At 44.8% G+C, this 12,627-nt stretch overlaps 1 protein-coding gene across 3 annotated transcripts in view; it reads left to right on the forward strand.

Moving 5' to 3' along the window:
- Window positions 1-12,627, forward strand: part of FER1L6 (fer-1 like family member 6) — a 207,020-nt gene that overhangs the window by 76,054 nt on the left and 118,339 nt on the right. For all 3 annotated transcript variants that reach the window (XM_056522715.1, XM_056522714.1, XM_056522716.1), the window contains 4 exons: window positions 543-633; window positions 2,137-2,253; window positions 7,320-7,472; window positions 9,714-9,897. In XM_056522715.1, the coding sequence (XP_056378690.1) occupies window positions 543-633; window positions 2,137-2,253; window positions 7,320-7,472; window positions 9,714-9,897 (545 nt within the window). The remainder of the gene's footprint in view (window positions 1-542; window positions 634-2,136; window positions 2,254-7,319; window positions 7,473-9,713; window positions 9,898-12,627) is intronic.

Consider the following 12,627-nt stretch of genomic DNA (forward strand, 5'->3'; position numbering starts at 1 on the left):
CATTTTTAACAAGGCCTCTGCAAAATGAAAGAAGCGATCTGATTGGTTGCTATGGGCAACTGGGCAACTTTTCCTCTGGACAAGTTTTGATAAATCTCCCCCAATGTGTATTTCCCTTCTAAGGCTGCATTCACACCTCGTTTTTTACATACGGGTGCCGGATCTGGCTGGGGGAGGGGAAAACCGGGCTCTCCCGTACTTTAATGAGCCGACCGGAGTCAAACGGTGACTCCGGTCGGCTCAGTTTTGACCCGTATGCGGTTTCCTGACCGGACCTAAAACCGTAGTATACTATGGTTTTAGGTCCGGTCCAAAACCGCATACGGGTCAAAACTGAGCCGACCGGAGTCACCGTTTGACTCCGGTCGGCTCATTAAAGTAAATGGAGTCACGGGCTGATCCGGCTGGGGTATGGGAGAGCCCGGTTTTCCCCTCCCCCAGCCGGATCCGGCACCGGTATGTACAAAACGAGGTGTGAATGCAGCCTAAGAAGAACGAAGAACTGATGACGGACATCAGACATTGCTTTCTTTTACTTGAAGGGCGTTCATCTCGGCGGCAGAGAAGAAGAACAAAATGATGAACACAACGGCCCTGGATAAGAAGAGAGTAACGCTCTGCAGACAGGAACTGGTAAAACGCATATAATGTTATTTTTTTCTTTTTTTTCTTTTGACACTACACATGTGAGCAATCCTTGAGGTCACAACTTAGAAACTGACTTTATAGCATTGTGCATGATAAATAGCATACCCCCCAACCTTTGCTAAGAACAAAGAGAGACAAGCCACGCCCCTATCCATGCCCTCAGCCACTCCCCTAACCACAATCACATCTGCAGAACAGGAATACCTTTTTAAAGGTGTACTCCGCTGCTCAGCATTTGGAACAAACTGTTCCAAACGCTGGAGCCAGTGGCGGGAGCTTGTGACGTCATGGCCCCGCCCCCTCATGATGTCACGCCCCACCCCCTCAATGCAAGTCTATGGGAGGGGGCGTGACGGCTGTCACGCCCCCTCCCATAGACTTGCATTGAGGGGGCGGCGTGACGTCATGAGGGGACGAGGCTATAATGTCACGAGCTCCCGGCGCCGGCTACAGCATTCGGAACAGTTTGTTCCAAACGCAGACAAATGGAGTAATCCTTTAAGGGTAGGGTCACACGTAGCGCATCCGCTGTGTATTTAATGCTGCGGGTGCGCTACTTCCCGTCCCTAAAATGTGCCTCCAGCTTTTTTTTCCCCTGTGTCCTGCTCGCAGCAGAAATCCGGCGCTACGAGCAGACACAGAGGGAGCTGCGAGTCGTGCGCGATGCACAGCTCTCCAGACATCGCAACTGCTCCCCCTGCTCCCTGAGCTAGACCGAGAGCGGCCGCAATGTCTGGAGTTCACTGCCCATGCGCGAAACTCGCAGCTCCCTCTGTGTCTGCTCGTAGCAGCGGATTGCTGTTGTGGACACAGGAAGAAAACAACTGGAGGCACACTTTAGGGACGGCAGTAGCGCATCCGCAGCGTCAAATACGCAGCAGATGCACTACGTGTGACCCTACCCTAAAGGGGATATGTATATTGCAAGAAAGCATAGCCCCTATCGAAAGGATTTTAGATTGCGGGGGTGGGTGGGGGTAAGAGTCCTAACGCTGGGCTCTCCCGCGATCTCCTGCATAGGGCCCCAGCTCTCCCATACAGATACATAGAGAAGGTGTGTCTGTCAAAGCTTCGTGCAGGGGTCAGGCCCGTGAAGGAGGTCAGACCCTCCACGATCTAAAACTTATTCTCAATCCTTTGAATAGGGGATAAGTTTTCTTGCATGATACTTCTCCTTTAACAGCAATAATCATGACTGACAACCACCATCATTACTACGATAGACCATATACAGTAAGTGATTACAGTGCAGTTACATCTGGCGACTCACAGGGCACATCCACTTTTGTAAAATAGGTGAATGCGGTCTAAAAAGTCACAGATTTTTGCAGTGGTCTCCAAGGCATGACCCTCCAGCTGTTGCAAAACTACAACTCCCAGCATGCTGGGAGTTGTAGTTTTGCAACAGCTGGAGGGACGCCGTTTGGAGACCACTGCTATAGAGCCACCATTATAGTTATCATGACATGATCTTGACCTGCTTTACAGGAGGGAATGTCTAGCGAAGCAAAAGCAATCGTGCAGCAGAAGAAGAAGATGTCCATAAATGAGATGACGAGGGACATGCAGAGTTTCATTGACAGGATCAAGTTTCTGGTCGATGAGGTAAAGTCTAATATTCTCTAATTTTGTGTTATACACTGACCAGCCATAACATCAACACCACTGACAGGGGAAGGGAAGAACATTAAATCTGGTGACAATGGAATGTGCCACCTGCCTCCCCCTTCGTGTTGTCTATGTCCATGTGTCCTGCAGTAAAGGATATCTCTAAATGCTGTTAAAAAGAGCTCAGGCAATATGGCTGCCCCCATAAAAATAAAAAATAAACACAATCAGAAAATAGAAACAGATGCATTCAATACATTCCCTTTAAACTGAGAGCCATTAGAAGAGTGGGCACCAGTCAACTGGGCACCAGTCCCTCCGCTGGAGTAAAGTGCTGGGACGACATAGTCAAAACAATAAAAAGAACAGTACAAGGTCGAGGATATAGATAGATAAAGATACAAGGGGTTAACAGGCTAACAATCAGGGAACTGGGATACTACATAACGGCAGGAATGCAGAGTAGTGAACAGATAACAGGATAACTAAGCGGCAGGTATATAGCGTTCACACAACAGCCTAAGAACCAGAGAAACATACCGCAGGTATGAGAATATGAATGTGGTGTCGAGGGGCGATGTGAGGTGTAGGTGCAGATGGTGTTGCCCAGGGGTAGATGGTGTTAACCCCTTAGTGTTCGTGACGCCAGGGCGTGGTTTGCCTATGTAACCACCCGAAGGTAACACTGCTAGTCCTAGGTTAGGCAGGGGCAAATAATAGTCCAAGGCCAGGTTAAGGTTAACAGTAGCTTTTACTGAGGTAGACAGATGTTACAGTCTTTACAGTTTGGCCAGGATCCCAGGGAGGTGACCAGTAACACAGGGGATGTCGCAGCTTGCTAGGACTTGCAGTGACTTGGACAGAGTTTAGGACAGCCGCACTGACTATAATAGACTTGACTAAAGATAGTGACAGCAGACAGAGATGACTTGACTTACTGACTTGTGACTGCAATTTATGCTTGAGGCCTCCAGATGTGCTGGACACTGGCTCTGAGACGTCTTGACTGGACTTGACCTCAGGATCTAAGAGAGAGATTGTAGTACCTCCCCCTCTTATAAAGGGGGCTGAGCAAGGAGCCCATAGGCTAGCTGCACGTCTTCTGGTCACCTGGTGCTCTCTGGGTAACAAAACATATGACTTAAACATGTGACAACCATTATCATGTGACTAACAATCGTGACCATATCAAAGGTCCTTTAAACTAAATATACAACCTATACACAATATAGGGGAACACTGCAGGAGAGCCCTGTGGACGTACAGGGACTCAACCTGACTGTAGGAGCATATCTGTACTGGGACATCACATGAGCAAAACGGGATACCAAGAGATACTGTATAGCGGCAAGAATAACATTAAAGCCAAGGCTGTTCCAGAACAAGGCTGTTCCAGCTCACCCAAGCATATCGGCCAGAGCACGTACGTAGATGCTGGACGGCACACCGATACAAGTAGAAAGGAAGGAATCCAGCTCTGTAGATGCTTAAAAACTCGGCTTTATTTCAGACCAGCACACATGGACAGGTAGACAGATGACGCGTTTCAAGCGCAGGTGCGCTCTTAGTCGTATACTGATAACACGGATAAACAGGTTTATATAGGGAACGCAATTCATCCGGGTCAAAGCTTGTGGGCCGGAAGAATCAGTACAATCACAAGTACAATCTTCACAATAAAACTTGCAAGTTTATTTATATCCTTTTAAAATAATATAGACAATATAGATGTAAAGATAAAACAGTAGAATATTAGTAGACAGCATGGATCTAGTGGTCTGAGCAAACGACAGATTAAAAAAGGTCCTAGCGCACGGAAACCCACAGTGCGAGTGGTTCGAACCCAGCAGAGAGAATAGTCCAGCGCTTGTCAGGGTTGTGGATAAAAAAAAAAATTTTCTTCCAAAATCCAATAAAATTAGCAAAGTTGTAAGCATAAGTTTGCCAAATGCAGATATACATCTTGACGCGTTTCGTGGTAGCCCAATTTATCAAAAGCTGTATCATTTTGATTTTGATGAAGTGGGCTACCACAAAACGCGTCAAGCTGTATATCTGCATTTGGTAGATGTATGCTTACAACTTTGCTTATTTTATGGGATTTTGGAATAAAGAAAAAGTTTTTTTTATCCACAACCCTGACAAATGCCGGACTATTCTCTCTGCTGACCACAGAGGGATCCAAACACAAACAGGTATGTACACGAGTCAAGAGACAAGTTACTAATACAGATACCAACCTAGACAGGACTAAAGCGACCATAATACAGACAGATCACTAACAAACAGAACTAGGCAAAAAAAACGAATCAAACGGCTCAGAACAACAAAGGTCTCGGCTAAAACAAAGAATCAAGTGTGAACAGACAGGAGTGTAAACATGCACTGGATGATAACTACAACTCTTCTTAAAGGAGTACTCCGGTGGAATTTTTTTTTTTATCAACTTGTGCCAGAAAGTTAAACAGATTTGTAAATTATGTCCGTAAAGAGAAATGAAATATAGGCACTCACCAGTGTGGCTGCAGGGTCTTCTTTATTGAGACATACTCACATGCGGGGTACAGAAGAGAGGGGTGGTGGGGGGACAAGTGGTGGCGACCGAGCTCTAGTTTCGCACACTTGGTGTGCTTCGTCCGGACAATGGCTTTAGTTTCGCACACTTGGTGTGCTTCGTCCGGCCAATGGCTCTAGTTTCGCACACTTGGTGTGCTTTGTCCGGCCAATGGCTTTAGTTTCGCACACTTGGTGTGCTTCGTCCGGCCAATGGCTCTAGTTTCGCACACTTGGTGTGCTTCGTCCGGCCAATGGCTCTAGTTTCGCACACTTGGTGTGCTTCGTCCGGACAATGGCTTTAGTTTCGCACACTTGGTGTGCTTCGTCCGGCCAATGGCTCTAGTTTCGCACACTTGGTGTGCTTCGTCCGGACAATGGCTTTAGTTTTGCACACTTGGTGTGCTTCGTCCGGCCAATGGCTCTAGTTTCGCACACTTGGTGTGCTTCGTCCGGCCAATGGCTGGACGAAGCACACCAAGTGTGCGAAACTAGAGCCATTGGCCGGACGAAGCACACCAAGTGTGCGAAACTAGAGCCATTGGCCGGACGAAGCACACCAAGTGTGCGAAACTAGAGCCATTGGCCGGACGAAGCACACCAAGTGTGCGAAACTAGAGCCATTGGCCGGACGAAGCACACCAAGTGTGCGAAACTAGAGCCATTGGCCGGACGAAGCACACCAAGTGTGCGAAACTAGAGCTCGGTCGCCACCACTTGTCCCCCCACCACCTCTCTCTTCTGTACCCCGCATGTGAGTATGTCTCAATAAAGAAGACCCTGCAGCCACACTGGTGAGTGCCGATATTTCAATTCTCTTTACGGACATCATGAACTTTGCTTGCATTATCTGAGCACCACCTGAGGCATTACAGCTACACCAACTCCTACCTGCCATTCTACATCCAGTACACTCACGCAGTGCCGCACTACGTTCTATGAGATTTGTAAATTACTTCTATTAAAAATCTTAATCCTTCCAGTACTTATTAGCTGCTGAATACTACAGAGTAAATTATTTTCTTTTTGGAACACAGTGCTCTCTGCTGACATCAGGAGCACAGTGCTCTCTGCTGACATCTCTGTCCATTTTTAGGAACTGTCCAGAGCAGCATATGTTTGCTATGGGGATTTTCACCTACTCTGGATAGCTCTTAAAATGGACAGAGATGTCAGCAGAGAGCACTGTGGTCATGATGTCAGCAGAGAGCACTGTGTTCCAAAAAGAAAATAATTTCCTCTGTAGTATTCAGCAGCTAAGTAATGGAAGAAGTAATTTACAAATTAGTTTAATTTTCTGAAACCAGTTGATTTAAAAAAAATTTTTTTTAAAAATTCCACCGGAGTACTCCTTTAAAGCCCAGATCAATGTCCAAACGAGCTTTTGTAGGAATAGGGCCAATAATTAGTTAAAGGGGTGCTCCGCCCCTAGAATCTTACCCCCTATACAACGCCACACACCCTCAATTCATGTCTATTGGCTGCCATGCCCCCTCCCATAGTTATGTATCTAGGGGGCGTGGCGTGACGTCACGACCATCGATGCCCAAACCCAGCATTCTTAAATTAACTTTCAGAACACTGGGTGCTGCACAGAGACCGCGGCGGGTCCCAGCAGTGGGACCCCCACGATCAGACATCTTATCCCCTATGCTTTGGATAGGGGATAAGATGTCTAAGGGAGGAGTACCCCTTTAAAGCGCATCTGTCATATTACAGAAAAAAATGATTCTACTCACTAGGTCTTGCAGATGCTTTACCTGTCTTTTTTGTGTGTCTAGCTTCTGTATTTTGGCTCAGATATCCCTTCGTTCTGCTGCTCTTTCATTCTGGATCCACAGCTCAGGAAGAAGCATGTCAGAGGCAAGCACTAAACCCGCCCTCACTCACTATGCATTCACTTCCTCCCTGAGTCTGCTGTGCTGTACCTCTTCATCCAACCACTGCAGGCTGCTCTGTAACCCCCTCCTCTCTGTTTTCATGCTGCAGTCTGTTAGGACAGCAGTGAGCACAGAGGAGTGCTAGTCCTACCCTCACTTACTGGACTTTGTCCCGGCCTGTGCTTCAGCTGGGACAAAGATGATGCTGCAGCCAGAGAGGATTATGTTCTGGATGGTATGGGGACCCCTAGTGGTCTTTTTTTATAAGCCATGATTTCTATAAAAATTTAGATGAGTGCATTTAATTGGGGCCTGTTCAGACCATGCAAAAGTGGTGTATTTTGTTATTATCCCTGACTCTCAACCAGGTGTAGATCAGTGGTCTCCAAACTGTGGACCTCCAGATGTTGCAAAACTACAACTCCCAGCATGCCCGGACAGCCGTTGGCTGTCCGGGCATGCTGGGAGTTGTAGTTTTGAAACAGCTGGAGGACCACAGTTTGGAAACCACTGCTGTAGATGGTGTAAGACTATTGCTGCTTGCGATATGGAGGTGGTATGGGGGCCACCAGAAGGACACTGTTCTGATTCAACTAAATAAATGGCCGCACTACTTGTTTTTTTTTTCAGCCGCAACATACTGTCCCTGATGTATTTATATGGCTCCTCAGCAACAATAAGCGCGTCGCCTACAACCGCATCCCAGCCAGAGACGTTCTCTACTCCCCGGTGCCTGAAGAGAAAGGTCACCATTGTGGAAAGATTAAAACCCTCTTCTTCAAAGTAAGTAGCTCACATCTGGTGGCCATCTCCTCCCATCATGTACAATAGGGGCTCTAACCTTTTAGGTAAGTCCCGCACATTAATAATGGTGACATTGATAGATTCTCACTTCGTGGGTTATAACAATGCAAGGTAAATTATATTAGATCTTCTCTCCAAATGTAAAGGAGATAAACTCCGGTCATTAGAGAATAAAGGTGAAGGAGACGTATTAGGGAGACTGTTCATTATCTGCAAGGTGATTTATGGCTCCGCTGTGCCCTCATAATACACTTACTGTAATGTCCTCTAATCTACCCAGAATACATGGATAATGTGATCTCCTGGGGTAAAACTGGGTGTCCTGTTCCTAAATCTTTTTATGTCATTTCTTTCTATCTATCTATCTATCTATCTATCTATCTCATATCTATCATCTATCTCATATCTATCATCTATCACATATCTATCTATCTATCTATCTATCTCATATCTATCTCCTATCTATCTATCTATCTCATATCTCTCTATCTATCTATCTATCTATCTATCTCATATCTATCTATCTCATATCTATCTATCTCATATCTATCATCTATCTCATATCTATCTATATATCTATCTATCATCTATCTCATATCTATCTCATATCTATCTATCTCATATCTATCTACCTATCTATCTCATTTCTATCTATCTCATATTTATCTCATATCTATCTCATATATATCTATCTATCTCATATCTATCTATCTATCTATCTATCTATCTCATCTATCTATCTATCTCATATCTATCTATCTATCTATCTATCTATCTCATATCTATTTATTTATCTATCTATCTCATATCTATCTATCTCATATCTATCTATCTAATATCTATCTATCTCATATATATCTACCTATCTCAAATCTCTCTCATCTTTCTCTCCCTCTCTCTCTCTCCTATATATTCTCATTCTCTCTTCCTCTCCCTCTTTCTATCTCTTGTCCTCTCTTTCTCTCTCTCTCTCTCTCTCTCTCTCTCTCTCTCTCTCTCTCATTCTCTTTCTTCCTCTCCCTCTTTCTCTCTCTTCCTCGCTTTCTCTCGCTCTCTCTTCCTTCCCTCTCTTTCTTTCTCTCTATTCTCTCTCTTTTTCTCCTCTCTTTTTTCTCTCTTCTCTCTCTCCCTCCCTCTCTCTCTCTATATATATATCTCTCTCTCTTTTCATCTCTCTCTCTTCTCTATCTCTCTCCTTCTCTCTCATTTCGCACCCCCCTCTCTCTCACTCCCTCTTTTCTCATAAAAAAATAAAATGAAATCCCTGGTGAGACTTAGATTGCCTGGGAATTTTGTATGTCCTGTTATCGGCCCTGGATTTTTATGGGATGAAAAGAGGTTTGGTAGTGGGGCTTTTCATTCCCCTTCCTGGGCCACTCCAGATTTTTAGATTGGCCCCAAGTCAGCACAGGTGCTGAAGCCCAATAATTCTGGGCTTACAAATGGTGACTGTTTTGTTGGGTGGCTGGTAGTAAGCCACCTTTATAGCACTGGACAAGCAGGATATATTTTGTATTTTTTGTGCATAAAGTTAAAGGCTGTATCTCTTTTGTCACTGAAAAATAAACACATCTCATCTCATCTCTCACTTTCTCTTCCCCTCTCTCTCCTGTATATTCTCATTCTCTCTTCCTCTCCTTATCTCTCTTGTCCTCTCTTTCTCTCTCTTCCTCTCTCTCTATTCCCCTCTCCCTCCTTTCTCTCTCTCTCTCTCTCTCTCTCTCTCTCTCTCTCTCTCTTCTTTGTCTCTCTCTCTCTCTCTCTCTCTCTCTCTCTCTCTCCATTCTCTCTCTTCTCTCTCTCTCTCTCTCTCTCTCTCTCTCTCCCCCCCCCCCTCTCTCTCTCTCTACCTCTAATTGGAGTTGTAGTCCTAAGGTGTGCAGCTTCAAAAAGGGGACAAATGACCTTATGTGAGTAACACATTTTTATTGACTGTTTTGTTGGGTGGCTGGTAGTAAGCCACCGTTATAGCACTGGACAAGCAGGATATATTTTGTATTTTTTGTGCATGAAGTTAAAGCCTGTGTCTCTTTTGTCACTGAAAAATAAACACAGGAGAAACCCTGTTTGAATGTTACTTCTTTGTCCCTGGCTCTGACTGCTATTTTGCCCCTATTTGGTTCTATGGAGCTAATCTCCCACAAGGTTATACAATAATTGTTTATTAAAAGAACAGATCTTACTGGAAGTGGCAAATACATGTATCTTTTCTATCCATAGCTTCCAGGAAAAAGAGGTCCCGGATGGAGCATTCAGGCCAAAGTAGACGTCTTTTTATGGCTGGGTTCTAGCAGGTACTCACAAGCCATCCTAGAAAACTTACCAGCTGGATATGAGATTGAACATCCACCAGCTTCAAGTGGACATCACGGGCCCCCTGCACCTGGCAATCTTCTCTATAAGAGTAAGAGCTCCTCATTATTCTTTGATTATTAATTACTCTATGTGGATTAGGGGCTACAAACAGCGCCTCTGTCTCTCTGCAGGACATGTCTATACATTACACAGGCAGCTTACTGATCTCAATGAGCACCATGTTATCCCTATTTCACCTGCGGTGATGCTGCAGGGAAATGAAATACTGTAGATCCCAGATTAGAGCCTTAAATAAATCCAGACTTTGGACCAGACCCCTGGTTTCATTCTGACCCTAACCAGACCCCTAAATTTATTCTAACCCTAGACAAGACCTAGAAAAGACAAAATGAAAATCAAACTTCAGATCCCTGAATTCATTCAAACCACAGATCAGACCCCTAAAAAATAAAAATAAATTCAGGCCCTAGACTAGACTCCAATTCACTTAAAGGGGTACTACCGTGCTTATAACTTATCCCCTATCTAAAGGATAGGGGATAAGTTGCCTGCTCGCCCGTGGTCCCGCCGCTGGGGACCCCCACGATCTCGCACGCAGCAACCGCTCCGGGTCTCAAGAGGGGGCCAGTGATCGTGACGTCACAGCTCCCCCCCGTGTGATGTCACGCTCCGCCCCTCAATGCAAGTCTATGGCAGGGGGTGAGACAGCTGTCTCGCCACCTGTCATAGACTTACATTGAGGGGATGGAGCGTGACGTCACATGGGGGCGGAGCAGTGACGTCACGAAACTCCGGCCCGTGATCGGCAGTCATCAGACCCGGAGCGGATGTTCGCTCCGGGGCCTGATGAGAGCGGGGTGCTGTGTGCGAGATCGCAGGGGTCCCCAGTGGCGGGACCCGGCGCGATCAGGCAACTTATCCCCTATCCTTTAGATAGGGGATAAGTTGTCAGCACGGTAGTACCCCTTTAACCCCTTAAGGACCCGGGCTTTTTCCGTTTTTTCATTTTCAATTTTTCCTCCTTAACTTTAAAAAATCATAACTCTTAAAAATTTTCACCTAAAATTATGTATAATGGCTTAATTTTTGCATCACTAATTCTACTTTGTAATGACATTAGTCATTTTACCCAAAAATCTACGGTGAAATGGGAAAAAAAATCAATGTGCGACAAAATTGATGAAAAAACACTATTTTGTAAGTTTTGGGGGCTTCTGTTTTTACGCAGTACATTTTTTGTCAAAAATGATACCTTATCTTTATTCTGTAGGTCCATACGGTTAAAATGATCCCCTACTTGTATAGGTTTGAATTTGTATCACTTCCGAAAAAAATCATGAATACATGCAGGAAAATGTATACGTTTAAAATGGTCATCTTTTGACCCCTATAACCTTATTATTTTTCTGTGTTCAGGGCGCTTTGAGGACTAATTTTTTGCGCCATCATCTGAAGTTTTTAGCGGTATCATTTTTGTTCTGATCAGACTTTTTGATCACTTTTTATTCACTTTTTTGTGGTATAAAAAGTGATCAAAAATGCGCTATTTTGGACTTTGGAATTTTTTTGCGCATACGCCATTGAACGAGCAGTTTAAAAAGCGGTATATTTTTATAATTCGGACATTTCCGCACACGGCGATACCACATATGTTTATTTTTATTATTATTTACATAATGTTTTTTTTATTTTTGGAAATGCCGGGTGATTCAAACTTTTATTAGGGGAAGGGATAATTGAAAGGGTTAATAATTTTTTTACACTTTTCTTATGCAGTATTATAGCTCCTATAGGGGGGGCTATAACATTGCATTTACTGATCTTTTACACTGATTGATCCATCTCCATAGGAATGGATCAATCAGTGTTTTCGGCGATTGAATGCTCAAGCCTGGATCTCAGGCTTGAAGTATTCATTCGGCGATCGGACAGCACAGGAGAAGGTAAGAGACCTTCCTCCTGTGCTACAGCTGTTTGGGATGCCGCGATTATACCGCGACGATCCCGAACAGCTCCCTGAGCTAACCGGCACATTTTACTTTAGTTTTTAGCTGCGCGGCTAAAGGGTTAATAGCGCGCGGCACAGTGATCAGTGCTGCGCGCTATTAGAGGCGGGTCCCGGCTTCACTATGACGCCGGGCCCACCGCGATATGATGCAGGGTCACCGTGTGACCCCGCGTTATATCGCAGGACCGGGACTCATGACGTACGCATACGTCATGGGTCCTTAAGAGGTTAAAGGGGTTATCCAGCATAAGGTGATTTTAGTAGTATGTACCTGCCAGAACTGGGCATTTCCTGTTGAGTTTCTTTTTTTTCAACTGTAAATTTTTATTAAGAATTTTCGGTACATAAGGTGAAAAGAAAAACCGCATAATACATGCTAATACAAACAGAAATAAAGGGGAACACTCAAAGAGAGTCGAATAACAATCAGAACAACAAAATAAGCAGTTGCACTTCCTGTTGAGTTTCATTCTCTAAACTACACGTCCCATAGTTCCATAGTTTGTAAGTATGAGGTCACTTTCCTCGCTCCCACACATCAGCCACCTTACCCATTGAAACACACCTGTGATCCCTTCAAAGCAATAAACCAGTGTTTTCTATTGCAAAATGATCTCTCTCTCCCCCCCCCCCCCCCCAGTGGTCGCACCACCCATTGAAGCAGGACAGACTCCCTCTGATCACCTGACTAATGATGTCAGGTCTCGACGCATTGCATCCTGGGAAATCCAGAGACCTGAGTAATTTTATATGCTGTTAAAAATAAATATTTGGGCGATAATCACATAAGAATTGTGAGAAAACCATCGA

This window comes from Hyla sarda, chromosome 5, assembly GCF_029499605.1.
Source record: "Hyla sarda isolate aHylSar1 chromosome 5, aHylSar1.hap1, whole genome shotgun sequence".
Classification (NCBI taxonomy): domain Eukaryota; kingdom Metazoa; phylum Chordata; class Amphibia; order Anura; family Hylidae; genus Hyla; species Hyla sarda.